General features: G+C 43.1%; 1 protein-coding gene across 6 annotated transcripts in view; it reads left to right on the forward strand.

The window, feature by feature from the left end:
• Positions 1-27507, forward strand: part of LOC308073682 (histone deacetylase 4-like) — a 247764-nt gene that overhangs the window by 117594 nt on the left and 102663 nt on the right. For 5 of the 6 annotated variants that reach the window (XM_080412737.1, XM_080412733.1, XM_080412734.1 and 2 more), the window contains 4 exons: positions 16526-16756; positions 17666-17814; positions 20131-20281; positions 24456-24576. In XM_080412737.1, coding sequence (XP_080268863.1) covers positions 16526-16756; positions 17666-17814; positions 20131-20281; positions 24456-24576 — 652 coding nt within the window. The remainder of the gene's footprint in view (positions 1-16525; positions 16757-17665; positions 17815-20130; positions 20282-24455; positions 24577-27507) is intronic. The other variant, XM_080412736.1, reaches the window with a different exon arrangement.

Genomic DNA, 27507 nt, shown 5'->3' on the forward strand with positions numbered 1-27507 from the left:
GTGTGTGTGTGTGTGTGTGTGTGTGTGTGTGTGTGTGTGTGTGTGCGTGAAAGCACCATTCCAGTACTCCTAAGCTACTTGTACGTCAGTGAGCCATGCTCTACAACATGGGAAGGTTTCCGATCTGTTGCTGTACGGTTGAATGGACCAAGTTCATTGTGAAGCATTTTATTAGGGGACCTGCTGAAATGCAGGAGGCAGGATTCCTATTGTATTCGCGGTCGTCTGTCTGTCTACAAATGTTCTTCTTGAGACCACTGGGACAGGGGCAGGGCCATGTCTAACCATGTCATTGGTGTAGTTCTTGTCGTAGATAACAGACATTTAGGCTATACTCACTTATGGTTACATACATGCATGTAGTATGAGTACCTATACTGCAATTAAGCCAATCATGCAAATAATGGCTCATTAGATTCAACTGTATTAGAGGCCAGAGGTTTACAGCCCTACTAGACATTAATGTGGTTTAAGATGGAATAGTGTGGATAAGCTGAATGGAGCTGCCGGTATTGATTTTATCCCCTAGAGGAAGCAGTGTTTTTCACCGAACGCGGATTCACTAATAATATGTCACCGTTCCAAAATATAGGCTACGCCTGGGTAATATATACAGCATGTCTTTTAAAACATGTTTGGTCTCCTCACTCTAAAAGTGTTTTTTTGCCAGTAACATTTTGCCATTCACATTCCTCCCCAGAGATAGAGCTTATCTTGTTACTTAATGAGCCTCACAAGCCTCTGCTTTCTGGTAGGAATTAAGCTATTCCCTCTTTTTATTAGAACATTTTATCACCCGGCTGTATATATACGCAGCCCTGTTTGCTCTGAGCTGTGTTGCCCGAGGCAATCTGCCTCGCCGACCATTAGAGCTTCGCCGTGATCACCGCTTGCCTATCTCGATATGATAGCTTTATTTCATCATCGTTTAATTTAACACAAAAGGAGACATTAGTTAGTGTTTATACAGTTTGTCCCAAATAATGCAGGCAACATTGGCCTTCACAATGATTATGCTTTGGTGCGTGTCATGAACCACTTGAACCCTAGCGTGGACATAATAGGCGAAAAACAAAAATAGGTTCAACATTCAGTGAAAATAGCCGATTCACTGACTCACAACAAGGCGTTAATCACGACTTGTGAGAAAATTAGGCATCTGCTGATTTTGGCAGAGAGATTTGTCAGTGAGAGAAAAGAAAGGTGGCCAAGTACAGACCCCTGGGGGACCCCCGGTCAATGGTAGAGTTTACTGTAAGTTAGTAAGACCTTTAACCCATTAAGACCTGGAACACATCTGTGTCACTTTTTGATTTGAGCTTAAAAAAAAAGCATTATTTTACACTTTGGCTATTAAAAAATAGCAGATCTACAAGCTCATGAGCTTGTAGATCTGCTATTTTAGAAAAATCTGGAAAATGTGTGAAATTTTAATATATATTGTTTTAAAGTAAACTTTGCTTCTGGGGGGGTCCCTGGAACAAACTATTTTGAGATGGGGTCAGCGGCCAAATGCATATAATTTTGGGGGTCCTTGACATGAAAAAGTTTGAGCACCACTGATATAGAAACTTTTCAGAATACTGTTAATGGGTTAAAAATCACATGAAAAAGAATCAAAGGTGTTAAGGCCTACAGAACTTTGGCTTAAACACATTAAAATTGCATTAGTGTGCGTGTAACCGTGACTAATGTAAGCGAGGCGAGGTCTTTGCAGTATAGGCCTACACTGAAGTTAAAGCAAACTTCCCCCTCTAATAGCCCATACCTTAGCCACACTCTAATAGCCCATACCTTAGCCACACAAACTTTTGATGCTCTCTCTAAATACTGCAGTAATGTGCCTAAACAACCGCCGTGTGTGTGTCTGTGTTTTGCTAATGTGGCTGCTAGCCCCCATCCGACTCACCCGCTACAACTATCACTGCTATGTACAGTAGATGTGGTGAACTAGCATGGTGGTTAGCCTCTGAGATGCCGGGTCTCTCTCTCTCTGACTCTCTCTTCACCTCTCTCTCTCTCTCTCTCTCTCTCTCTCTCTCTGTCTCTCTCTCTCTCTCTCTGTCTCACTCTCTCCTCTCTCTCTCTCTGTCTCACCCCCTTTTTCCTCTGCTCTCTACCCTCCTTCCCCTCTGTCTCACTCTCTGTTTCACTCTCTTCACCCCCCTCTCTCTCTCTGTCTCACTCTCCTCTCTCTCTCTCTCTCTCTCTCTCTCTCTCTCTCTCTCTCTCTCCCCCTTTTTCCTCTGCTCTCTACCTCCCTTCCCCTCTCTCTCCCGGTCCCTCACACTCTCTCTCTCACTCCCTCTCCCCCCTCTACCCCCCCCCCCTCTCTCTCACTCCATCCTCAACTCTCTGGCTCTATGGCTGGCTCTCTCCTAGCCTCTCAGCTGGAAAATGAGAGCTTGTAATTGGGTATTTATTGTGCCAAAGCCTCGGCCCCAGCAGCCAGCCATTGATCGCCGGGACTCCTCTCCCCATGGCCGGCAGTGTTAATAGAATGACATGCACATAAATACATGCACACAGGCTTGATTTGCAAGAAGTACTGGGGGAAAAAAGTGCTGCAGTAGGCTGATTCGGGCTTGCTACGGTATTACTGCATCTCTCCATTCCTGGTGTCCTATTTTTGCAGTGCTTCCCCTCGTATCGACAGAATTCACACTTGGAAACGTCGATGCTTGTGGTTGTGGCAATTTCTCTTACACATAAATGTAGTTTGCCATGTGTTATCATGACAGCTTTTAGCTTTTGCACTCATTTAACCACGTGAACCGTTAGTGTCCCCATCCTTGGGCGAACATTTGAGCAAAAAATTACGATCTACAAGCTCACAATGGGGGGGGGGAAAGGGAGCGGAACTTGTGTAGAGCCCTGGGGGACGCCGTTCATCCCTATCTATACATGAGTATATTGATTTTAAGTGGTTAACACACCTAAGTTGGTATATGCCTACACACTAACATCCTCAGTGTTAGTTTATCCATTTGTAACTCTTAAAGCAGGGGTCTTCAACGTTTTTCAGCCCAAGGACCCCCCTAGCTGAGAGAGAGATGAAGCAGGGACCCCCTCTATATTGTATAACATTGTGTTTCAGATTAAACTGCTCTTTTCCCCCCTCTACACGTATACCTCTTTGCCAAAAATAGCCGATCTACAAGCACACAACGCCTCGCAGCGCGAGGCGTTGTGTGCTTGTAGATCTGCTATTTTCCCCTCAGAATAGGGATGCTAGGGTTCAAGTGGTTAATGTAAAAAAAAAAGCATCCTGTCACACAAAGATTTGGCGGACCCCCTATAGTAGCTCTGAGGACCCCCTAGGGGTCCCGGACCCCCTGTTGAAGACCCCCTGTCTTAAAGCGTACAAATGCAACCAACCGGGCGCCATTTGGTTGCATCCGTATGCTTTCAGAGTAAAAATTCACACTCTGGATTTTTAAAATGTAACCGTTTAAATGAACACTGAGGATTCCACTGTGTAGGACATACGACGGACAAAATGATGTCCTCTCTGGGGGGAGGGTGGGGGGGGGCAGATAAATGCAGGGGTCCCTTTGTCAGACTATGTGAGAACAAACGGCCCTCTGTGGACCAGCCCCGGCTAGCTATAGCGAGACACTCCCGGGCTAACGTCACGGCTACGCCAACGGCTCCCACACACACATCAGTGGTCAGAGGGTCGGAAGGAGAGTGCAGGGCTGTGTCTGGGGGGGGCAATCAAGAGTCCTAGTTAGAGGAAACGGGGGCAGAGGCGGCGTGGCTTTGCGTCAAAAGTCCCAGGGGCCCTTTATTTTTTTTTTCTTCTGCAGGCGGAGATGCCACACTATTTCCAGAACTGTATGGGAAAATGTACAGCAAGAAAGGGGCGCTAATTGAGTTGATTGCTCCATGCGTGTTTGGCAGGGCGAACGCGGGGGGGTTTTGGCCGAAGCCAGGAAACCCTTCCTGAATGAACCCAATGTGTGGAGCGGCACTCCGCTTGACCCCCGGCGGCCCGCTTGGCCGGTCCAACAAAAGGTTTTGTTTATTTGACCCCGCTGTTTGTTGATTGTTTGGTGTGTGGAAACACTTAACGGGCGTGTGTGTCTATGTGTGTGTGTGTGTGTGTGTTTGTGTGTGTACCGTATTTGGGACGTGAGGTTATTATATGTCGCTGTGTGAGAGGAGATGCTGATTGGTGGGTTGGAGGCTGTGAGAAGCACAGTCAACAATGGCGTCCTCTGATGTTGCCCCCCTTTTTTTTCTATGGGCTTTGTTTCTAATGTGGAGGTGAAACGTGCGGTCGCAGTTCGTGACCTACGAACAAGCGATCATTGCAGCAACACGGTTAACACGCATGCATGGACATACAGTACAGTATGCCAGTTAGTCGTCGGGAAACCACATTCATACCCGAGTCCTCAATGTTTAACTTTAACCCTGACTCTAACTGTACCCCTATAACTGAAACGAAAAGTATGTTTTTACACTTTAGAGCATATCCGTGGTCATAATGGAGATATAATTAACAATAGAGCACCGACGTCTGATGTAATTTACACATCCTACCTGGTTCGCGGTTTTCCACCCCCATTCTGAATTCCCATAGACGTGTTTAATATTGCGTCAAATAAGAACTGTGTTGCAAAAATAAACAAATGACCCCGGCGGTTTGACTCTTATGGATATGAAGCATCAACTGACAGTGAGAAAACGCTAATGTTACTTCCGCCGAATTAGTTACATTTTCGCCAGAAACAGACTGTATCAAATATGTGTGACTGACTATCATAAACGATACAGAACCTCCTCCCTGACAATATCGCCGAGACAGTTTGTTTATTTTTGGACCACAATTCTTATATGAGACGATTCTATGATGACCCAATGTTATTCTCCATAGAGAAATTACTTTACGAACCAGGGGACGAACGAGTGACGTCAGGACTTCTGTTGGCGCAGAAATTGAACGATTTAATTTTTTACTATGTAGTAAAGTCCCTAAAAGTCCAATCTTAATTAATTACTGACACAAGTTATGCGTGACTAAATCAGCAAGCCCTATATGAATAATCAAGAATCATGATCTCATTCACCTGTGTGATTCCCATGTCTCAATGTTCCTCCACGCGCAGCTGATTCTCATTATGGAGACACTGTAGGGCTGCTGCTACTCTGTTCTGAGTCTAATTCAAGACGACGTCGGGACGGTGTATTACAAACGTTCCTGTTTTAACCTTAAACAGTACACTAAAATACCAATCTGAAAACATTTGAGGTGAGGAATAGGCAACGGCGTAACATTTAAACTTGCCTCTCTCTCTCTCTCTGCCTCTCGGTGCGCAAGTGCAGACACAGTGCTCCTTTTTCAATCCCATATCCCGAGGCGATGGGACGGTCAGCTCAGGCTGTGATTGGCTGGGACACAACCAGTGTTGATTTCGTCGACTAAAACTATGACGAAAAATGTTCGTCGACTACATTTTTTTCACTGACGAAAACTATATAAAAACTAAATAAAAACCAAGCTAAGATGACTAAAAGTAAGACTCAATATATTGACAATTTCGTCAACAAATAAGAGATACAGTAGAACTAAAAGACAAGTCATTTTATGTTTGGTTGCGCTCGGGTGTTGCACTCTGAAAATAGCAGATCTACAAGCTCACAACGCGTCGCGCTGCGACGCGTTGTGAGCTTGCAGATCGGCTATTTTCAGCATGCAACCAAGTGTAAAATCAGCCATTACGACGCCATCAAGGCACCGCCACAATACATTTTAGTCGACTAAATCAACTGTAAATTTAGTCGACTATAATCTTATGATATACTAAAACTAGACAAAAACTAAAACAGTTCAGATGACTAAATCAAAATGTGCTGTCAAAATCAACACTGGACACAGCCAAGGAAGCTTATTTCACAACAATTAGCTGCAATTAGAAGTAATATGACGTCATCTCAAATCCAACGCTTCACTGCCAAAGACCTATATTACGTCATCATAAAAACGAGAGAGAAGGATCCACCCAGAAATGACGTCATCCCCCCCAAAAATCACCCCGTCCACTTATCTAACAAAAAAACGTCTCTTTTCAAATGGGCGTCCACAGTCTGATGTATCCACTTTGGCTATTCAAAAATAGCAGATATACAAGCTCGTAGCGCGGCACCGAGTGCCGCGCTACGAGCTTGTAGATCTGCTATTTTTGAAAAATCGAGAAAATGTGTGCAAATCTTTGAATATGTATATTTTTTAAAGCAAACATTTATAACTCAAATCTTCACTTCTGGGGGGTCCCGGGAACAACATATTTTGAGATGGGGGTCCGCGGCCAAATACATGTACATTTTGGGGGTCCTTGACATGAAAAATTGAGAACCACTGATATAGCAACATAGGTTTTTACAAAAAAAAAACTGTTGGGATTTAGAAGACATTTAAAAAATGCCCCCTTGTTCAGTGTTTCAGTGGCTAAAATGTCCACGCATGGCTTATGTCCAGAAAAACTGAAACTGTCCCTAAACAAGTTGTGTGTGAGTGCGTGCGCGAGTGCGTGCACACACTGCAGCATCAGGCTGTTGGGCCGAACCACACCCTTTCTCCCTCTTGCTTGTCCCAAAGTGAGGTGTCAAGTTACCCTCTCCCAACGCTGAAACTCTGCCCGGTACCAAAGATCCCATTGGCCCATCTCAGCACAAGTCACTACAAACTCCATCACTCCATTCTCATTGGTCACTGGGGAGAGGCCAGGGGACATCTGTGATAGGCCAGAGACGACGACCGCTCTCATCTGGTTTCAGGGCCATCGATAATGGCAGAGGGCCTGGCATGGTGCCAGGCGGCACTCCTCAAAAGGAGATATTGATCAGAGAGGGGGGGGGTCAGGGGGAGGCCCGCTGATATGCAGGGTTTTCACCTTGATCTCAGTATAGGAGTACATTGATATTCCAGAATTCAGTTGTTCATGGATTTTATATTTAAATGTGTTTGTTTGTACTTTTAACTCCCCCCCCCCCCCCCCCACACACACACACACACACACACACACACACACATACACACCCGCCCTTTGTGGCGCACGCGCACAAACACTCACTCTCTCTCACACGCGCACACATACAGTAACATTTTACATTTCATTTTAAAAGGGAATGGAAATATGCTTTTGGCTTTCTTGCGTGTTATCCTTTTGACAGTGGTGTGCAGCTGTAGTAGGCCTGTGTCGTTTTTTGTTACATATGATAATAAAGATGTCAAAATCACATACAATCTGGAAATAATTCCCCCCCCGTAATTTTTATAAGCTACAGTAACACTAAATTGTTTTAGTCCAGTGTCTCCTAATCTTACAAATGCTACTTAAGTCTTCGGTACAATTAATCTGATAAAAAAAGTTAACACTGGCGTGTTCAACAGGGGCTTCCGCAATACAATTAGTGTTGTAGGACGTAAAAGTGGAAAGAGATTTTTGCCCTAGATTTAGATCATACACACACACACAATACAATCCGGAATCACTCTAAAAGCTTTCAGGGGGAAATTAACACTCTGGATTTTACCGTGCGGGATTATATGCTTCTGTTGGGTTTTAAGCAACTGTGTTATGTTGTCATTTTAGGGAAATAATCGGTGGTAATGCTTTTGTGTTCGTGAAAAGAGGATCATGTTTATGCAGGGATGTGGATTTCTACTGTATATTTATCCCAACCTCATTAACCCATTAAGACCCGGACCGCATCTGTGTCACTTTTTGATTTGAGCTAAAAAAGCACTTTTACACTTTGGCTATTAAAAAATAGCAAATATACAAGCTCATAGCGCGGCACTCTGTGCCGCGCTATGAGCTTGTAGATCTGCTATTTTTTGAAAAATCTTGAAAATGTGTGCAAATCTTTGAATATATATATTTTTAAAGCGAACATTTTCAACTCAAATCTTTGCTTCTGGGGGGGTCCCTGGAACAACATATTTTGAGATGTGGGTCCGCCGCCAAATACAAATACTTTTAGGGGTCCTTGACATGAAAAAGATTGAGAACCACTGATATAGAAACATACGTTTTTTTTTCCAAAAAACTGTTAGGATTTAGAAGACATTTTGTAGAATCGGCCTCAGGTCTTAATGGGTTAAATGAAGTTAGTGTCCATGTTTCAATAGCTTAGTTTGAAGCTATTGACACGCACTCTTTCGCTGTACAGACACGCACTCACTCTACAGACACGCACTCTTTCAGTGTATTACCGTTGAAATGGAATAATACACGTTTGAAACTCAAACTTCATTAGTCTCTCGAGCCAGACTGTTGCCTCTCACAAATTTTCAAACGCTTCCGTTATACAGTCTGCGCACACAGGAAGCGCTGGAAAAAAAAGCGGTAAAGCGGATGTCACGCCTCCTCTCTGCTTCGCGTAAAGTCAACGTAAATTTGTCTTACTGTAAATCAAATTGGTGGAAGCATATATTAGGTTGCTGCTTATCAAAAATGGGGAAAAAAAGTGTGTTTAACCCTTTAAGATCTGGAACGCATCTGTGTCACTTTGATTTGAAGTAAAAAACATTATTTTACACTTTGGCTATTCAAAAATAGCAGATCTACAAGCTCCGAGTGCCGCGCTATGAGCTTGTAGATCTGCTATTTTTTGAAAAATCGTGAAAATGTGTGCAAATCTTTGAATATATGTATTTTAAAGCGAGCACTTTTCCCTCAAATCTTTGCTTCTGGGCGTCCCTGGAACAAAATATACCACTGATATATAGAAACACACGTTTTTCAGAATACTGTTGGGATTTACAAGATATTTGTAGAATCGAGTCTTCAGGTCTTAATGGGTTAAAAGATGTTTTCGTGAACACAAATGACAAATGAAATAACAGATGACGGCTTCCTTTCTTGGCTTTCCGGACATGTAGTTCCAGACTATATAGCATTCAGAGATTGTGGAATAGCAGATCTGGGTGCTCGAGACCAAGCCTTCATTAACAGATACTGTGTAGAGAGACATGATATACATAGAGAGAGAGAGAGAGAGAGTAGGGCAGCAACATGCAGCAAATGATCTGGCCGGCCGGGAATCAAACCGGGGCCTCGCCGTCAGGCATTGGAGACCATTTGGTATACACCCTAACCATTTGGCTATTGCGACAGATCTTGGATGTTGCATGTTTCCTAGGTTAACTATGGAAATCGAGATGTGTGTGTGTGTGTGTGTGTGTGTGTGTGTGTGTGTGTGTGTGTGTGTGTGTGTGTGTGTGTGTGTGTGTGTGTGTGTGTGTGTGTGTCCGTGTGTGTCCGTGTGTGTCCGTGTGTGTCCGTGTCCCCAGGGTTGTGACAGTGATATGATTTATGGGTTATGGCTGAGCTCTAGTGTCCCCCACCTCAGCCAGATGCAACAGAGCTAGTGTGGTGACCCAGAGAATCAATCTCAATCAGTATCACATATACAAGCTACAGTACAGCAGAGCATACAGTACATACACATACTGTACACACACACACACACACACACACACACACACACACACACACACAGACACAGACACACACACACACACACATTTTTGTGAATCCTTACTGTAGGCCTACTGAAGTCACCCAGTAGGCCCACTGAAGTCATTACACTTGCGCACTACACATGAATTCAAACTGCATCATAATAACCACATATTCGTGTCTACACATGCACGCACGCACGCTCGCATGCGCGCACACACACACACACACGCACTTTACTGTAAGCACTAAGTACTGTGAGCTAAAGAGCTGTGTGTGTGAGTGTGTGTGTGTCAGCAAATCCCTCCTGCTAAAGTCATGTTGCTGGGGGATTGTTTTTGCTCTGTTGCCATGTTGCATCATTCTACCCCTGTGTGTGTGTGTGTGCGTTTGTGTGCTGTGGGTGTGGGTGTGCATGCCCGCACGCTCCAGTCTCGAGTAATCTAGTGTAAGAATAGTGCAAATGAAGCCATAAATTAAAGTTACGGGCAACTACTATCTGACCATGTTGTTTTGAATGTGCCAAAACCGCCCTCTGTCTTACATGCCTGCAAATGTGAGTGGGTGCACACATGCACATACCAGAATGAATACATAGTATGCACGTGAGGGTGTACTGTACACATTAAGGGTGACGCTGGACATGTGTGTACTACTTGTATGTATACATGTTTGAGTGCAGTATATGAGTGTCTTTGTGCACTTACTTTAGGTAGGTATTACATACTGTATAGGGTGCGTTTGAGAGTGCACGCTAACTTGTATATTCAGAAGACCTGGAACGCATCTGTGTCACTTTAGATTTCTTTGGCTATTCAAAAATAGCAGATATACAAGCTCATAGCGCGGCACCGAGTGCCGCGCTATGAGCTTGTAGATCTGCTATTTTTGAAAAATCTTGAAAAAAAATATGTTTTGATTTTTTTTCAAAAAACTGTTAGGATTTAGAAGCAAAAAAAAAAAGAATCGCCTCAGGTCTTAATGGGTTAAGATTATATGTCTTTGTAACTAATCCCCCCCATCTGGTCCTTGGTCTGCCCCGGGGCCTCCTCAGACTGGGTTACGCAGCGAGGACCCCCTTAGGGAGACGCTCGGGAGGCATCCGTACTAGATGCCGTATTAGACCACCTTAGCTGGCTCCTTTCCAAGTGAAGGAGCAGCGGAGTCTCTCCCGGGTGACTGAACTTCTCAGCCTAAGGGAGATGCCAGCCACCCGTTTGAGAAAACACATTTTTGGCCTCTTGTATCCGCGATATCATTCTTTCCGTCATAATAACCCACACTTCATGACCATAGGTGAGAGTAGGATATCGAGAGCTTTACCTTCCGACTCGGCTCTCTTTTCGTCACAACAGTGCGGCACAGCGACCGCAATACCGCTCCTGCTGCTCCGAAACTCCGGCTGATCTCCCGTCCTCCCGTCCTGCCCTCGCTCGTGAACAAGACCCCGAGATACGTGAACTCCTTCACTTTGGGGCAAAGTTTCGTTCCCTACCTAGGAGCGCACAATCCACCGGTTCCCTGCTGAGAGCCATGGCCTCAGATTTGGGTTACCTTTTTTCACTGACGAATATTTTATAAAGACTAAATAAAAACTAAGCTACGATGACTAAAAGTAAATATACTGACAATTTTGTCAACAAATAAAAACTAGACTAAGGGAGGGACTAGAGGAGAAGAGATCCAGGACCTGTAGAACTAAATGACAAGTCATTTTATGTTTGGTTTGCGCGTGGGTGTTACGCTCTGAAAATAGCAGATCTACAAGCTCACAACGCGTCGCAGCGCAACGCGTTGTGAGCTTGTAGATCGTCTATTTTCAGCATGCAACCAAGTGTAAAATCAGCCATTATGACGGCATCAAGGCCCCGCCAAAATACATTTTAGTCGCCTAAATCAACTAGATTTAGTCGACTATAATCTTATGCTATTTACTCGACTAAAACTAGACAAAAACTAAAACATTTCAGGTGACTAAAGTATGACTAAAACTAAATGGAATTTTATTCAAAAGACCACGACTAAAACTAAATCTAAATTTGCTGTCAAAATCAACACTGTATTATTTGTTGTGTTCCCCCATGACACTTCAAATAATGAACACAGTCTCCCCCAGAGAGACTGTGGGCTTGTTCCTCCTGCTGTAGGAACCTCAACTCCAGCATTACAGGATTCCTTCCATTCTTACCCCACTGGTGAACTCCGCAACCCTCAGAGACAAACCTATTATTGGGGTCAAAACCTATGCTTCACTGTGCACGTTCACTCATGCATGTATACTGTACACACCAACACACACTCACATACCCTATTCTCTCTCTCTCTCTCTCTCTCTCTCTCTCTCTCTCTTTCACACACACACACACACACACACACACACACACACACACACACACACACACACACACACACACACACACACACACACACACACACACACACACACACACACACGCGCACACACAGGTGCACTGCCTACTGCCTGGAGGCACGCGAGGCTTCTTTGCTAGCCTGACCTTGTGTGAACCTGACCAGGGGAATTGTTCCCCCCTGTGAGAAGCGCACGGCAGCAGCAGCAGGGCCATGATGAACCGACACCAGGAGAACCTTCCTCGTGCTTTTTTCAAAGACACGCCGGAAAGCCCACATTCCTTATTATTATAAGCCCAAGCCTCTCAGCATTTTGTGTTGTTGTGACTGACTGGCTAGGAGGTGCTTGTTAAATCTAGGCACTAACTATAGCTAGGCCTGTCACAAATGATTGCATAATCGTTTCCGTGTTGAAGAATGCTGATCCATTTTCTATTATTTTTTTTATTTTTGATAGCGGAAATAGCAGATCTACAAGCTCAAAAGGCTTTTTTAGAAATATATATTTTTTAGAAAATGCATAAAATAAAAATAAAAATAAAATATAAAAAAAATATTTTTTTAATTAACCACTTAACACATTGAGTGCCAGGGCTTTTTTAAAACAGGGTACAGTCGGTGCCTGGATTTTTAACAATTTTTTAACCTTTTTCAAGTAGTCACAAAATATTTTCAGTGATCACCGTCCTCAAGGTGATCCCCTCATTACACACATAGAGGTCTCGTACAATCGGGGGAAAAAAATTAAAAACATTAGGTAATCCGCTCCATAGTTGCAGCCAGTTGAAAATAGTCGAAAAATACATATTTTAGAAAGAAAGTACACAGGAGCCGAGATACAGGCTTTTGAAGTCATAAGTTAACCAGGAAGTGGATTGGAGTCTAAATCTTCGAAAAATGATATCTCCTGGTGCTGTGAAGAAAAAAAAAATATATATATATATATATTTTTTTTTTCCCCCAAAAACGGTCATAACCGTTTTTGGCACACAATGCATGGCTTCTCAAAAACGGTCCGGACCGTTTTTGGCATTCAATGTGTTAAACCCCAGCATCTGTATTGTGGGGAAAGCTTTCGCTGAAAATAGCAGATCGACAAGCTTACAACGCGACGCGTTGTGAGCTTGTCGATCGGCTATTGTCAGCGAAAGCTTTCCCCACGATAACAGAAAACAGAAAAGACACTAGTATTGAGCCCTGAGGGACTCCGGTTATAACCATATGGGGTTTAAGTGGTTAATATATTTTATTGATGGGAGATGTAGAGATGGATGCCATGGTAGATGAACCTAAACACGCACACACACACACGCACGCACGCACACACACATTCATGTCACATTCGCATTCACAGCCCTTGGTTTCTTACCTATGTGCAGGGAGTTGAATTTTCAAGTCTGCCTCCCACGTATGCAACGTGCTCACAAACACTTCAGCACCATAGAACAAGATGTGAGCGGCCTTGTACATGTGAGCTTATTGTGCAAAGCTAATAGGGTTTTTCCATTTTCTACGTGATGAATTGAATATTGTGTGTGTGTGTGTGTGTGTGTTGTGTTGTGTGCATTAAGCTGTGTGGGATGTATACACCCTTCAGCTCTTGAACAAAAAGTGAAAGGCTGCAATTACCACGCTCGATTATTAATACTTTGTGACCTTTATTGCGTTGTTTCCAGCGAGCAAACAACTAAATGTTGTTAAGTGGGGATAGTTATTTGGAGCAGTGATTCTCAACCTCTTCCATTTCAAGGACTCTCTGTTTTATATGCATTATAGGCCACAGTCCGTCATTTTATATGATTTATTTTAAATCTCTGTTTACACTGTAAAATCCTCAATGTTGATTTAACTCTGAGAGTGTACAAATGGCACCAAATGGACCATTCCATATATAGACCCAAGTGTCCATTTGGTTCCTAGTGTATCCATCAGTCATTTAGCTGGGGACCCCCTGGAACCCCCTCAAGGACCCACGTTTGAGAGCCAGTGATTTAGATGGCATTCATTAGCCGGTTGAACGCCACCATCCATATTCTGCATTAGCCAAAAATAGCAGATCTACAAGCTTACAATGGGTCACGTGTCGATGCATTGTGAGCTTGTAGATTTGGTGAGAGAGATTTGGTGTAGAGCCCATTCAAACCGCAGAAGCATCTGTGTCATTTGACATTTTAGCGTTGGCTATTAAAAAACAGCGGACATACAGTACAAGCTCGAGCTTGTACATCTGCAATTTTTGAAATATTTTGAAAAATCTTGAAAGTGTGAGAACTACTGATTTAGAAGACATTTTGTAAAATGGGCCTCAGGTCTTAACTCATTGACTGCCAGAGTTAAAACCTCGTTCATAGCAGCCCTTGCCAGCGATTTTCGTGTTTTTTTGTTTCGTTATTTTGTTATTTAATTCACATATAGAAGGTCTAGCTTGACACTTGAATCGTTTTGATCGTTCCACCACTAGAGGGCAGCACATACCAAGCTTGATCGCCTCTCGATCACACTCGCCCCCTCCCAGACCCACTCACACAGTGAAACACATGAACCGGAAGTGAAATGTCTCAGATTCTGTTATCGGCGAAAATTACTTTGTGATACACAACGGGGATGACGTCACCCAGACCATAGATTATAGGAGGGGAGGTCTCCGATCGTTTTTCATAGCGTGTGAAAACCCGTTTGTTTCCCTATTATGGTCGAAAATGACTGGGGGGAAAAATGTAAAACCGAAAACGGAACCCAAGTCATGGAACCGGATGCAGTGGTGGTTGAAGTAAGTGGAACCCGAAACTTAGCCTGATTCATAACAGAATAGCGTGATCAGAGCATAAAGATCAATAAAGACCATAGATCGCATTAACGCGATCCTGGCGGCCAAGCGCGCTATTTATTAGATCGCGTTAATGCGATAATGGCGGCCAATGAGTTAATGGGTTAAGTGGTTAATATCCATAGATAGCATTCAGCAATATCAAAGATGCTTATGAACATACACCATCCCGATTGGAGCCACTAGAGGCGAAATGGTACACAAATCCCTACAAATGGTCTCCTAAGTGGGCGCTGGCGTCTGACGTCGCGAACGTCCGGCAACGGTTTTACTGGGACAGAGAAAGGTTGATAATAAAGTAGATTTTCTCCTGATTTATCTCCCTGAAAAAAAGCCATTTTAGTGTGAAAATCTCTGGAATATTGTGTGGCTTGTGACGATCGGGTCCAATATTTAGTTCAGTGTCCACGGGGCTAAAGAATGGTTCAGAAGCTGTGTTCACGTTCCCTCTTCCATTGGAAATAATAGACTCCAACCTGCTTCCCGTCTCCTAAAAAGGCGGCCACCTATGTCACGTCAATCTGGGAACCCAAAGCCAAATAAAAAGGAAAAACTGCGCCCTCTGCTGTTTTTTACTCTTTCACTTGGCTCTGGGACGAGCTGAACGGAGCACCCGTTCGCAAGGAAACCGGGGTTTTTGGTCTGCCCTCAGCGCTCCACTTCCGGTGGTGCGCTTATGTTTTCATGCCCACTAACAATATTTCTACACGGAACACTAAAGGCCTTTGCAGACAGGGTGCGATTTTTCGCACGGAAAAAACGGACAATATAATTTTTTAAATGAACACATGGTTCTCAATGACCTCATGCACACCGGCTCCGAATTTACCGTGATGCGATGCGGCGATGCGTTTTTTTTTCCAATTAAACCCAGTTCGATTTGTGCGTCTTTTCGCATGCGGTAAAAACTGATTGACTAATCGCACCCTGTCTGCAAAAAAGGCCTTAACACCACTTCTCCCAGATAACATGGATCGTTTTGTTTATAAGCCCACTTGTTTCTACGATGAAAGAGCAAGTTAAAATGTGAATATCTTTCCGTGGTTTTGTCTGCTCCGAGGACGCCATTGTTAAATGAGTTTCGGTTTGTTTTCAGTGGGAAGCGAGAGCACAGACGGTAAATCCCGCCCACTACGTTTGATTGGGTAAAGCGCAGCCTGCCTCCTGATCTGAAGGCACGCCCACTTGTAGGCCAGTGCGTACGCGTTTATGACGAACCCCCCCCCCCCCCCCTTGACAGATTGAAGCGGAGAGCGGAATCTGTTCTTGAGAGATAAATGTCACGCAGATACGGGAAGCAAACCGGAGACGGCATGGTCTTGACCATTTTGGTCTTGGGTTAAAGGTATCATGACATTCATTTTCACTTTTTTTATTTTCAATGTTTTATTTGGGGTTTTATGACCTCAATTACACCCAAAAAACCTGAACTTAGAACATTCAGTGGATTTTCTGTGGTCTGGGGTTTTCTGAATAATTAGGCTGAAAAGTAATCTGAGCTTGGCCCTTCGACAGTGAGGTCACAGTCGATTAATCCCGCCCACTCTCCTCCTCGCCCCTCCCCTCCCCTATCCTTTCCTTTGGGGGGGGCGGAGCAGAGGCGATGATTGACAGGCAAAATCCCTCACCAGCGACACCCGCAGGCAAAGATTTATTTTTTCATTGCAGTTGAAAAGGCTTTAGAAATGTGAGAGAAAAACACCTGCCATTGATCACTGGAATGGAATTTTCACTTAAAACTTTTTGTACACTTTTGAAGGACCAGGACAAAGACTTTGAATGTGGTGTAAAAGCGAATGTCATTAAACCTTTAATATCCACTCATTTTGGATCATTTTCTCTCTCCTCCTTCCAGTGGACGTGAGCACACCGGCGCTGCCCATGCAGGTGCCCCCGGCCGCCACAGCCATCCTCCCCATGGACCTGCGTGTAGTAGACCACCACCCCCACCACCACCACCACCATCACCACCACCACCAGCAGCAGCAGAGCCCCTTCGGCCTGGCGCCGCCGGCCCACCCTGCACCGCCCACCTCGGCCGCCTCTCCGGCTTCCTCGGAGCCGGGCCATGGAGCGGGTCAGATGGGTGAGTCACTTCACTGTTTGATAGATTGGATTGTTTTTTTTTATTGTTTTTAGTGAAAATGTGTGCAAATCTTTGAATATATATGTTTTTTTAAAGCGATTCTACAAATGTCTACTAAACTTTTTTTTTTAATGTTGCTATAATATCAGTGGTTCTCAAACTTTTTCCATGTCCATGGACCACCCAAAATGATGTATTTGGCCGCGGACCCCCCATCTCAAAATATTTTGTTCCAGGGACCCCCATGCAGAAGCAAAGATTTGAGTAAAAAATGTATATATTTATTTAAAGATTTGCACAAATTTTCCACGCTAATTATTTTTTTTGCAGATCTACAAGCTCGCTTGTATTTCTGCTATTTTTTGAATAGCCAAAGAAATCTTAAAATGACCCAGATGCGTTCCCGGTCTTAACTCATTCTGTGCCACATGATGTCAAAGACGTCATGAAAAAATAAATAAAAAAATCTTTAATTATTTTTATTTTTTATTTTTTTTGAAAAACATGTTCAGAACCCAAGATATGATGATTTGAAGATTTGCTGCTCCATTCACTTTTTGTTTAACTTTTTACTGAAAAAGGCTGTATCTCGGCTCCTAAGCACTTTTTTTTATTTTGCTGTGGCACTCAGAACCAAAATTCCATAAATAAGCATGGCACTGGAAGAGTTAATGGGTGTTTGGAGTCGATGCATTGATTGTTAGCGAGTTTCGATTAACGATCATTAGCATCCCTAGTCTGCGCTAATGTGCAACTCCATTGAACGAGGGCAGTCCCGTGCCAAAAAAAGTACAGATGTACTTAGCTTTTGTTAGCTGGTAGAGAGCTGTTCTCTTTTTGGAGGGCAACTCCCATCGATGGAGAATGAATGATTAGCTTACGGTTGCATTTCTCGGTGTCTGTCTGCAGCAGGCCTCCAAGAACAGCAGCTGCAGCAGGAGCTGTTGACCCTCAAACACAAGCAGCAGCTTCAGAGGCAACTGCTGATCGCCGAGTTCCAGAGGCAGCATGAACAGCTGTCCAGACAACATGAAGCACAGCTACACGATCATGTCAAGGTGAGGTGAGAGGACGGAAGGACACGCAGGGCAGGACATGTGAAGGGGTCCTCTTCTAGGGCTGGGCCATACGACTTCCAACTGATTTATCAACATTATTTCAAACTTTTTGCCTCAATTACGATTTTAATGAAAGGTAGGGTAAGTGATTTACTTTGGTTAAAATAAGTGTTAAATAGCTCTATATTCTGATAGTACTCATTGCTATTAAGTGTTTGTTCAGTAAAAGGAGTCTCCCATGTCTCTCCAGCTCTTTATTAAACAGAGAATGCATGTTCAGTGCTCTCTCCTGATTGGCTTAAATGTTGCCACCTACCTGAAAATGTATTTTATTCTGTTTACTAAAGAGCTGGAGAAACCCATGTGATGGAACAAACCCTCTGTAGCAATGATTACTATCAGAATATAGTACTTTAACCTTTTAACAAAAACAAACAATATCAGTTACTCTACCCTTGATGATCTATCAAATAGCAGATCTATTGGCTATTTCACTATTTGTGTATGCCGCAATTGTGCAACAAAGTACTGTTTAAACAGGGTTTAGTGGTTAATAGAAAGTCAAGAAAAAATATATAATTTTGATTATTTAAGATTTTGGTTCTAAATATCGGTTTCCATATATTTTCGGTTAATTGCCCAGCCCTATAGTCTCTTCTCTTCTCTTCTCTTCTCTTCTCTTCTCTTCTCTTCTCTTCTCTTCTCTTCTCTTCTCTTCTCTTCTCTTCTCTTCTCTTCTCCTCCATCCTCTCTCCATGTCTCCTGGTCGTTTGACTGTGTGTGTGTGTGTGTGTGTGTGTGTGTTGGGGTTTGTTTCCTGGATACAGTGAGGGCTGTGCTCAGCAGTAATGCATCATGGGAAGACAGAGAGGATGCTGTGTGCGTGTGTACACTTAAATGATGTGAGTATGGTAGTGTAATTGGATCTGTTAGCAGTATTTTGCTGCTTTGCCATCTCCATGGGAACCTAGTTCCTCGGAGAGAGAGAGAGAGAGTGTGTGTGTGTGTGTGTGTGTGTGTGTGTGTGTGTGTGTGTGTGTGTGTGTGTGTGTGTGTGTAATGCTTATGTGATTCACTCTTGCTAAAAGGCCTTTGCTGGCGTTGCCACGGCCGCACAGCCAGCCAATAAGCAAGAGGCAGTCTAAGCTAAAAATAACTCTAGAGCGTCTCCTCCAATCAGTGTGGCTGCTTGGTCTCCAGGTTGGTGGTATTGTCCCATGTCTTGTAGATTGACTCGTATTGATTCACTTGTCATAAGTCACCTCAAAGCCCCAATCTGTTATTGCTGTTTTTCTGTATGCGTAGTTATCTTCCTGCTGATACCCTGTCACTCTGCGTTTGGCTTTGTTTATGTTTTTATTTATTGGATTGAAGACATTAACCCATTGATACCTGGAACGCATCTGTGTCACTTAAGATTTCTTTAGGCTATTCAAAAATAGCAGATATACAAGCTCATAGCGCGGCACCGAGTGCCGCGCTATGAACTTGTAGATCTGCTATTTTTGAAAAATCGAGAAAAAAAAATTTGGGTTTTTTTTCCAATTTTTTTTTAGGATTTATAAGACCTTTCTAGAATCTTCTCAGGTCTCAATGGGTTAAAAAATGTCCATATACACAAATTAGCTGCTATTATGAGAGTGATGACATATAATTACATATATTATTAGGCTGTTCTGTATACCTTTTTGTTAAAGACATCACATTTGCAAATGGAATACCATTTTTCAAAATTCCCATTTTCCCAAGTCAGACATTTAAAACAAATCTACACACATATCCCTCAAATGTTTATGGTCAAACCCTCTCTCTGCCTTTGCACAAACAGATACAGCATTGCCTGACCGAAGCAGTCAAAACAACATTTTGATGTTTTGACTCGGGTTAGGATTTGAGCGAGCGGTGGTGTCTGCTCTCTTTGTAACCAGATAGCTGACAGAGAGTGAGAGATAAAATAGGGATGTGGAGATTATAACCGTAATCTTTCTGTCCATCTCTGCCCTCCCTGACTATCCCCTCCATCTGTTTATCTGTTTTATTTATACATCTTGTCCAACACATTTTTTTGGCCCTTCCTCCCAACTTCCATCAACATTCCTCTCCTTATCTCCGCTTTCCCTCGCTTTCTCCATCCCTGCCTCCTCTCTTTTTTTTGACACTTCTCTTGTTCTCTCATCCCCCTCCCTGTCTTCTTCCCTTCTCTTCCCCTGCATCCCTCCATATCGTCCAATCATCCCCTCTTCCCCCCCCCCCGCCCCTTATCCTCCCTTGTGCTTCACCTCCTCTTCCCATATACTGGCCCTGCCCTCTCCTCAGCACCAACAGGACCTCCTGGCGCTGAAGCATCAACAGGAGCTCCTGGAACACCAGAGGAAGCTGGAGCGTCATCGACATGAGCAGGAGATGGAGAAGCAGCAGCGAGAACACAAACTCATACAGCTGAAGAACAAGGAGAGGGGACAGGAGAGTGAGTGACTATACTTACGAGAGAAACGTATGACCGACGATGTTATGCTAGTGCTATCAGTGGTGGAAAAAAAGTACTAAAATGTTTTACTTCAGTAAAAGTATCAATACTGCAAATGTAGACATACTCCGATACAAGTAGAAGTCCGGAATTCAAAATGTATTTGAGTAAAAGTACAAAAGTAATTCCTCAAAATTGTTTTTTTTTTCAAAGTTAAAAAAAAGTGCTTAGGAAGTGAGATACAGCCTTTTTCAGTTATAAGTTAAACAAGGAGTGGATGGAGCTGGAAATCTTCAGATAATGATATCTTGGGTTCTGAAAAAAAAATTAAACTCGGGATAACTCGTTCTGGCACTGAGGGCATTCAGAAAAAACTCGGGATAACTCGTGGCTTGGCACTGAGAGAGTTAATTACAGTACTTGAGTAAATGTACTTAGTTACTTTACACCACTGAGTACTATACTGTTATGCACGCACGCACACACATTTACACACATATGCAGTAAAAGCCAGTTTGGCCACTTACTGTATTGCTGCCATCGCTGTTAATTTGACCACTGCTGCTTTTTCTGCTGTTGCAGCTACTGCTGCTCTACCATAACTAATGGTGCCACTACTACTACTACTACTACTACTACTACTGCTGCTACTGCTGCTACTGCTACCATCAGTAAAGCTAATGCTACTGTCTGTCTCCTGCTGTGACAATGTGCCATTTGGGACACTGTGCGTCAGAGAAGTGAGACCCTTTCAGAGCCACCATCAGTCAGGACGGCCTGACCTCACACGTTTACCACAGCGAGGGGCAGGTTAGGCTGGGACAGGCTAGCACAGTGGGGCTGCGGAACCGAGGGTGGTGGTGGGGCACTTGGAGTCTATTTATTTTCTCTCGACATCGAGAGCCACCATTAATCCATAGAGAGTGTCAGGGTAGGTGAGCTTAGATAGAGGCAATAGCTGTACGATTAAAAGAGGAGACAATTTATCTTCATTTTGAATCCATTCTGCTTTCACTGTAGCACTTATCATCAGGAACAGGTTTTAAACACCGGTAGTTTTACTACAGGGAATCTCAGCCTTGCCTAGGCAATGCTTGCAGGGTCGGGGAAAGAAAGCAGACTGGAAATTTGCCCTCTTGCCCACTTTTCTTTCCATATGCCTATCTTTTTAACAGGTAGCATCAGGGACAATTTCAGCTAATGATAATTGAATGGTTTAGGTCTATAAAAAAAAGGTTATGGCTGGCATAAATGGTATTGTTCTTGCCTTCGATGTCAGGCTAGGCAGGAGTTAACAGCTAGGCAAGTATTTTGGCACAAATCCTTTTTGTCAAGTTGTGGTGGAACAGCTCTTAAGTAAGCTAACTGTCGCTGCCAATATGGCGCCCGCGCTCGCTTTTTTTCCTGACCATCTTTGGCTAGGCGAGGTGAGCCCATTGCCTCACTGGTACGGAAAGAGCACAGGGCTGTAAACAGAGGAAGGCTTTGTTAAGTGCTGCAGTAAATTGCCTGCAAGGCAGTCTCATAAAAGCCAATTTGCCTTAGTGGCAAGGCAGACATATTGGGATGTCAGCACTTCCACCCACCCTGTGATTTAGAGCTTCTATATTAGCAGTTGTCACGTTCACATGTTTGTCACTTTCGCCCTGGGGCTCGACGTGTCACCTGTTGTCGACTAACTTCCGCTCTCTGGCGCTTTCCCAGAAAACACGCTTCTGTTTCCTCTTCTGTCTGTTTTTCCCCCGTTAACTCTCAAAACACCTATTATGTTTTATCACCTCTTCTGTCTCCTGCACACACTCTCTCTCTCTCTCTCTCTTCTCTGTCTTGTTGTACTTCTTTCTCCCTCTCTCTCTCCATCCCTCTCAGGGTGGTGTGTTGTGTGGCTGTGAAATGAGAGTGGTAATTAAAGAGCGAGACTGTGGGAGAAAAAAAAACACACAGTCTCTAAGAGAGGCAACGTGGAAGTGCTGCTGCGGTCTCACTGGGGTTTCAGTGACAGGCTGGCCGCACGGAAGCTGAATGTTAAACCTGATTTATACTTTGTCTAGTGACAGTCTCTCGAGAAACATGTGTTGGCTCCCACAATTTTCAAATGCTTCCGCCTGACAGTCTGTACTTTGGAAGCTCTGAAAACGAGTAGAAAACAAAGACCCTACTTCCGTTCCGCCCGTGCAGTCGTGTAAATAATTCCCACTGAAACCAAATTGCGTCGAAGCCCAGCTAGCTAGCAGAAATGGAACATGTTTTTAAAGATATTTAAAAATATACACCGTGTTAAATACGGATACGAATATGGATTGGTTGAATACCCTTCCAGTCTGAAGAGCAGATGACAGCGTCTTTTACCGGGCGGATTTGACAGACTTTCTGTAAGCGTTTGAAGATTGCAGAAGAGATCATCTGGCTTGATAGACTATACTTTGTCGTACGACTGTGTCTCTCTGTGTCTGTCTTTTTTGTGTTTTTTTTCTTTATGATGTTGGTATACATGTATGTGATCTCAGCTGAACCCTTTTAAGTCAGACGTTGCCTTTTTTATGCAGGTTTGTAGGAGTGTGGGGTGTATTCTTTTTGCAGGAATACAGGGATGTTTAGCTTACCAATAATACCTTCACAATGTCCATATAGTGCAAATATGAAGTCGGATATGACACATTGTTTACCGACTGTCACCAGATCTCTTGCTGTGTGGAGGTAACAAATAGTGTGAAAGTTGGCAACTATATATATATATATATATATATATATATATATATATATATATATATATATATATATATATATATATACACATACACATACACATACACATATACACTGCGGGTGTCAGAGCTGCAACTATTGATTATTTTATCGATTACCTTTTGGATTAATAAAAAAAAACTTTTTAAAGATATTAAAATTGGTCTCTTAGAACCGACTAAATCGATTAGCCCTATTTTATATTTTGTTGTACAACTGTATTGGGCCCAAACAGTGAAAATAGAGAGGAGAAGAGACTATAGGGCTGGGCAATTAACCGCAAAATATATTGAAACCAATATTTAGAACCAAAATCTTCGGAGAAAATTATATTTTTTTTCTCGTATATCAACGAATAAACACAAAAAAGTTCCAATAGATTTTTTTTTAACCACCGATTAACCACTAAACCCTGTATTATACAGTACTTTGTTGCACAATTGCGGCATACAACATTTTTGAAAATAGCCAATAGATCTGCAAATGTTATTTACAGAGGTATACCAACATGCTTGGTATAAAATGGTAGTGTGTGTGCGTCCCCATGTGTTTGCGGCCTGACCTCGTCCTCATCTTCATGTCAGGGTGATAGGTGAGCCCCGCAGGGAGGGTTGAGACTTAATCACTGAGAGGTCATTGAGGTCAGTTACCACCCTGGTGGATTCCAGCCCACTGAAGGTGGTCCGTATATATACATCTGTGTGGTGCGGACCAACACCACCGTGCCCTTCAGCAACCAACTATACACACCACGTTGCTTCTATACATACAGCACAATATGCTGTATGCAGTGGTGGAAAGTAACTAAGTACATTTACTACTGTACTTAAGTACAATTTTGAGGTACTTTTACTGTCCTGGGCTATTTCCAATTGTCTATACTTTTACTTCTACTCCACTACATCTCAGAGGCAAATATTGTACTTTTACTCCACTACAATTATTTGAAAACTTTAGTTACTAGTTACTTTGCAGATATAAATTATTTTATTATGAAACATACATTGACCACTTCAGCCCTATTGTATACTGTACCTAGGCTATTTGAAAATAGACGATCTACAAGCTTACAACGCGTCGCATCGCGACACGTTGTAAGCTTGTAGATCTGCTATTTTCAAACATTTTAGTACTTTTACTTTTTGTACTTTAAGTAAATTTTTATACCAATACTTTTGTACTTTTACTCAAGTACATTTTGAATTCCTGACTTCTACTTGTAACAGAGTACTTCTACATTGTAGTATTGTTACTTTTACTTAAGTAAAACATTTGAGTACTTTTTCCACCACTGGCTGTATGTTGAACCTCTTTATCTGTGTGTATTAATTGGGAAAGAAACATTCAGTAAATTCTCTCTCTCTCTCTCTCTCTCTCTCTCTCTCCCCCTCTCCCTCCCTCCCTCCCTCCCTCCCTCCCTCCCTGTTAGGTGCAGTGGCCAGTACTGAAGTAAAGATGCGTCTACAGGAGTTTGTCCTGAACAAGAAGAAAGCCCTGGCTCAGCGAAACCTAAACCACTGTCTGCCCAACGACCCGCGCTACTGGTACGGGTGAGTGACGCCCCCTCCCCCTCCCTCATCCCACCAGCACACCTCTCTTCCCATGTTGTGTGTTCAAGCACAGTTTAAGCATTAAAGTTGCAATCCGTAACTTGAATACAATTTTATTCAATCTGTATGTTAATGCGATATAACTTGTACATCTGCAGTGGTTGGAGGTGGTTTCCCTACTCTTCAGTTGAGACATTTAGACCCTGTGTCGTCGGGTAGAACACCCGACACAAGTAGCCCTGAAGTGTGGATTCCCTCTTGACTGAGTGGTAGATGTTTGGCCCGTTAGGGTCCATTTAGTTATATTTGTACGCTCTCATAGTTGTTAAAAACTTTCATACGCCTTGATGAATTGTCTTTGACAGCAGGTGCGTAGGCAGAACGTACTGTGAACATCAAAAATGCTAATAAAGTCGCACACTGCCCGACCTGCACAATTTTATTATGAACGTACGTTGCTGCTTAGCTTAAAGGGATAGTTCACCCCTAAAAAATACTTTTCTATCAATTATAGTCACCCCATGGAGACTCGAATTCATGGATTTCTTTTTTTGTGTCGCATTCCTAAGCCAATAATTTGCTGACCGGCAGCGGTTCCGGTAGGAGACACAAAGAGTCTCATTTGGGTCTCCTTTGTGGTCATCAAATTATTGGCTTAGGAATGCGACACAAACAAAAAAAATATCCATGAATTCAAGTACGTTTTTGGGGTGAACTATCCCTTTCAATTCTCATAATAAAATTGTGCTCCTGTACCGTGCAGGTTGGGCAGCAGGTTTATTTTTTATTGTTGACGTACACACTCTCAGAGTTGAATTATCGCTGAGTATCTTACAGTGCGAAACCGAAAGACTGGATGTTCACAAAGTCGCACCACATGTGTTTGATTCCAGCGGCCTCCATCCGAGTCTTCACCTGTTGGCTTTCAGTTAGACTTAAGAGGGAATCTCCATGGAACAAGGCTCCTCTGTGCATTTCTCTTTGTAGCTGCTGCTGACTGACATCTGCGCGCACACGCTTCAAACGATCGCACGCGCTTCAAACGATCGCACGCGCTTCAAACGAACGCACGCGCTTCAAACGATCGCACGCGCTTCAAACGAACGCACGCGCTTCAAACGAACGCACGCGCGCACACGTTTCATTCAAGTGAACAAAGTTAAAAAGAACAATGCCACCTCTCGCACTCTTTAAATATTTGAAGAGGTTTCAGGAAGGCAAACTTTGTCTTGGCAGTGAAGAGACGGTAAGACAGCACGGAGACTGAAGGATAAATGGGAAAGGGATGCAGTCTTTCTGTCTACCCCCCTTCTCTCTCTCTCTCTCTCTCTCTCTCTCTCTCTCTCTCTCTCTCTCTCTCTCTCTCTCATATTGTCATCACCTCTCTTCCCTCATTGTTTTCTTTTCTCCTGTTTGTTTTCTTTCCTTGCCAGCCCCAGGGTTAGCTGTTCCCCTCGGCTTGATGTTCGATTTCCTGCTCAATTCTTCAATTCTCCTCGTCCTTCTTTTTCATCTCTCCTATCTTGCTCTTCTTTCATCCTCCCCTCCCCTCTTTCTCCCTCTATCTGTGTCTCTGTGTGACAGTCTGTCGTTTTCTCCGTGACTCTCTCTCTCTCTCTCTCTCTCTCCCTCTCTCTCTGCTGCCTGCAGGTATCCTGTCCTCAGTCTCTTTGCTGCACAGAGGTGATAAGAGGGGAAGGAGAGCGAGGAGTCTTTTGCTCCTCTCTTTCTCTCTCTGTATGTCTCTCTGTCCCCCACCTCTAACTGTGTCTCTGTTTTAAACCTTGTACTCGTGCTCCGCGGCTTCTCTTTTATGTACTGTGCAGGGAGATAGAGGCTCACTCTTTAACTGTGTGTGTGTGTGTGTGTGTGTGTGTGTGTGTGTGTGTGTGTGTGTGTGTGTGTGTGTGTGTGTGTGTGTGTGTGTGTGTGTGTGTGTGTGTGTGTGTGTGTGTGTGTGCATGCCTGTGTGTGTGTTTTGCCAGTAACACCTTCAATGTCACCGTCTTTTCTGTTGATCCATTCCCAATGTTTGGATTAATGCTGTGACATTTATAAATGAAAATGATTGGTTTTAGGTCTATTTTTTATGTTTATTCATGTCTGTTTTATGGAGCACCCCAACCTAAGATTTTCACAATGAATGTACTTCTACATCTAAGTGACAATAAACTAGTTCAGTCTTTGAATGAAAGTGCAGTTTGATTGTAGGCTGTCGGGTTTAATTCAAGTTCAATATAAATGTATTTGTAAATAAATAAATTGGAATATTTGATGAAGTGTTAAGGCACTTTACACAACTCTGTAGAGCTGCAACTATCAATTAGTATTATGATCATTCAATTAATTACTTTTTACAATTAATCAAATAATCCTAATAAATGTTTTCATGAATCGTGGCGAATACACACGTACAGTGGTGTTACGCAAAAATAGTGAATCATGATGCATGAGATTGTAGCTCTACAAAATGTCTAAATGTACCCCCAAAATCAATAATTTTATTACATTTGCTTTTTGTTAAATATTCAATTAAATCGATTAGTCCGATTAACTCTTGCAACCCTACAACTGTGATTACTTGCTATCATTCATGGTTCTATTGCATTAGGAATGGAGCCACTGTCTGTGTCAGTTTTACTGTCATGCTGTACAAACTGAACCCTTAAACCTCATAACCCTGTGCCATTAACCACATGAACCTTAACATCCATATTCTGGCCATGTCATACAGTAATACGCGAACATTTGGCTAAAATAGCCGATCTACAAGCTCACAAGGTGTTGCAGCTTGTGAGCTTGTAGATCGGCTATCCTTCTTTATTCCCTCTATTCCAAATCTCTTTGCTGAGCAAAGCGATTTGGTTTAGAGGGGGGGAAATGAAGGGACCAATTATAAACCCTGGGGGGGACCCCGGTCAATGTAGTACG

The sequence above is a fragment of the Gymnoscopelus braueri genome (assembly GCF_963280865.1).
Source record: "Gymnoscopelus braueri genome assembly, chromosome: 18".
Lineage (NCBI taxonomy): Eukaryota > Metazoa > Chordata > Actinopteri > Myctophiformes > Myctophidae > Gymnoscopelus > Gymnoscopelus braueri.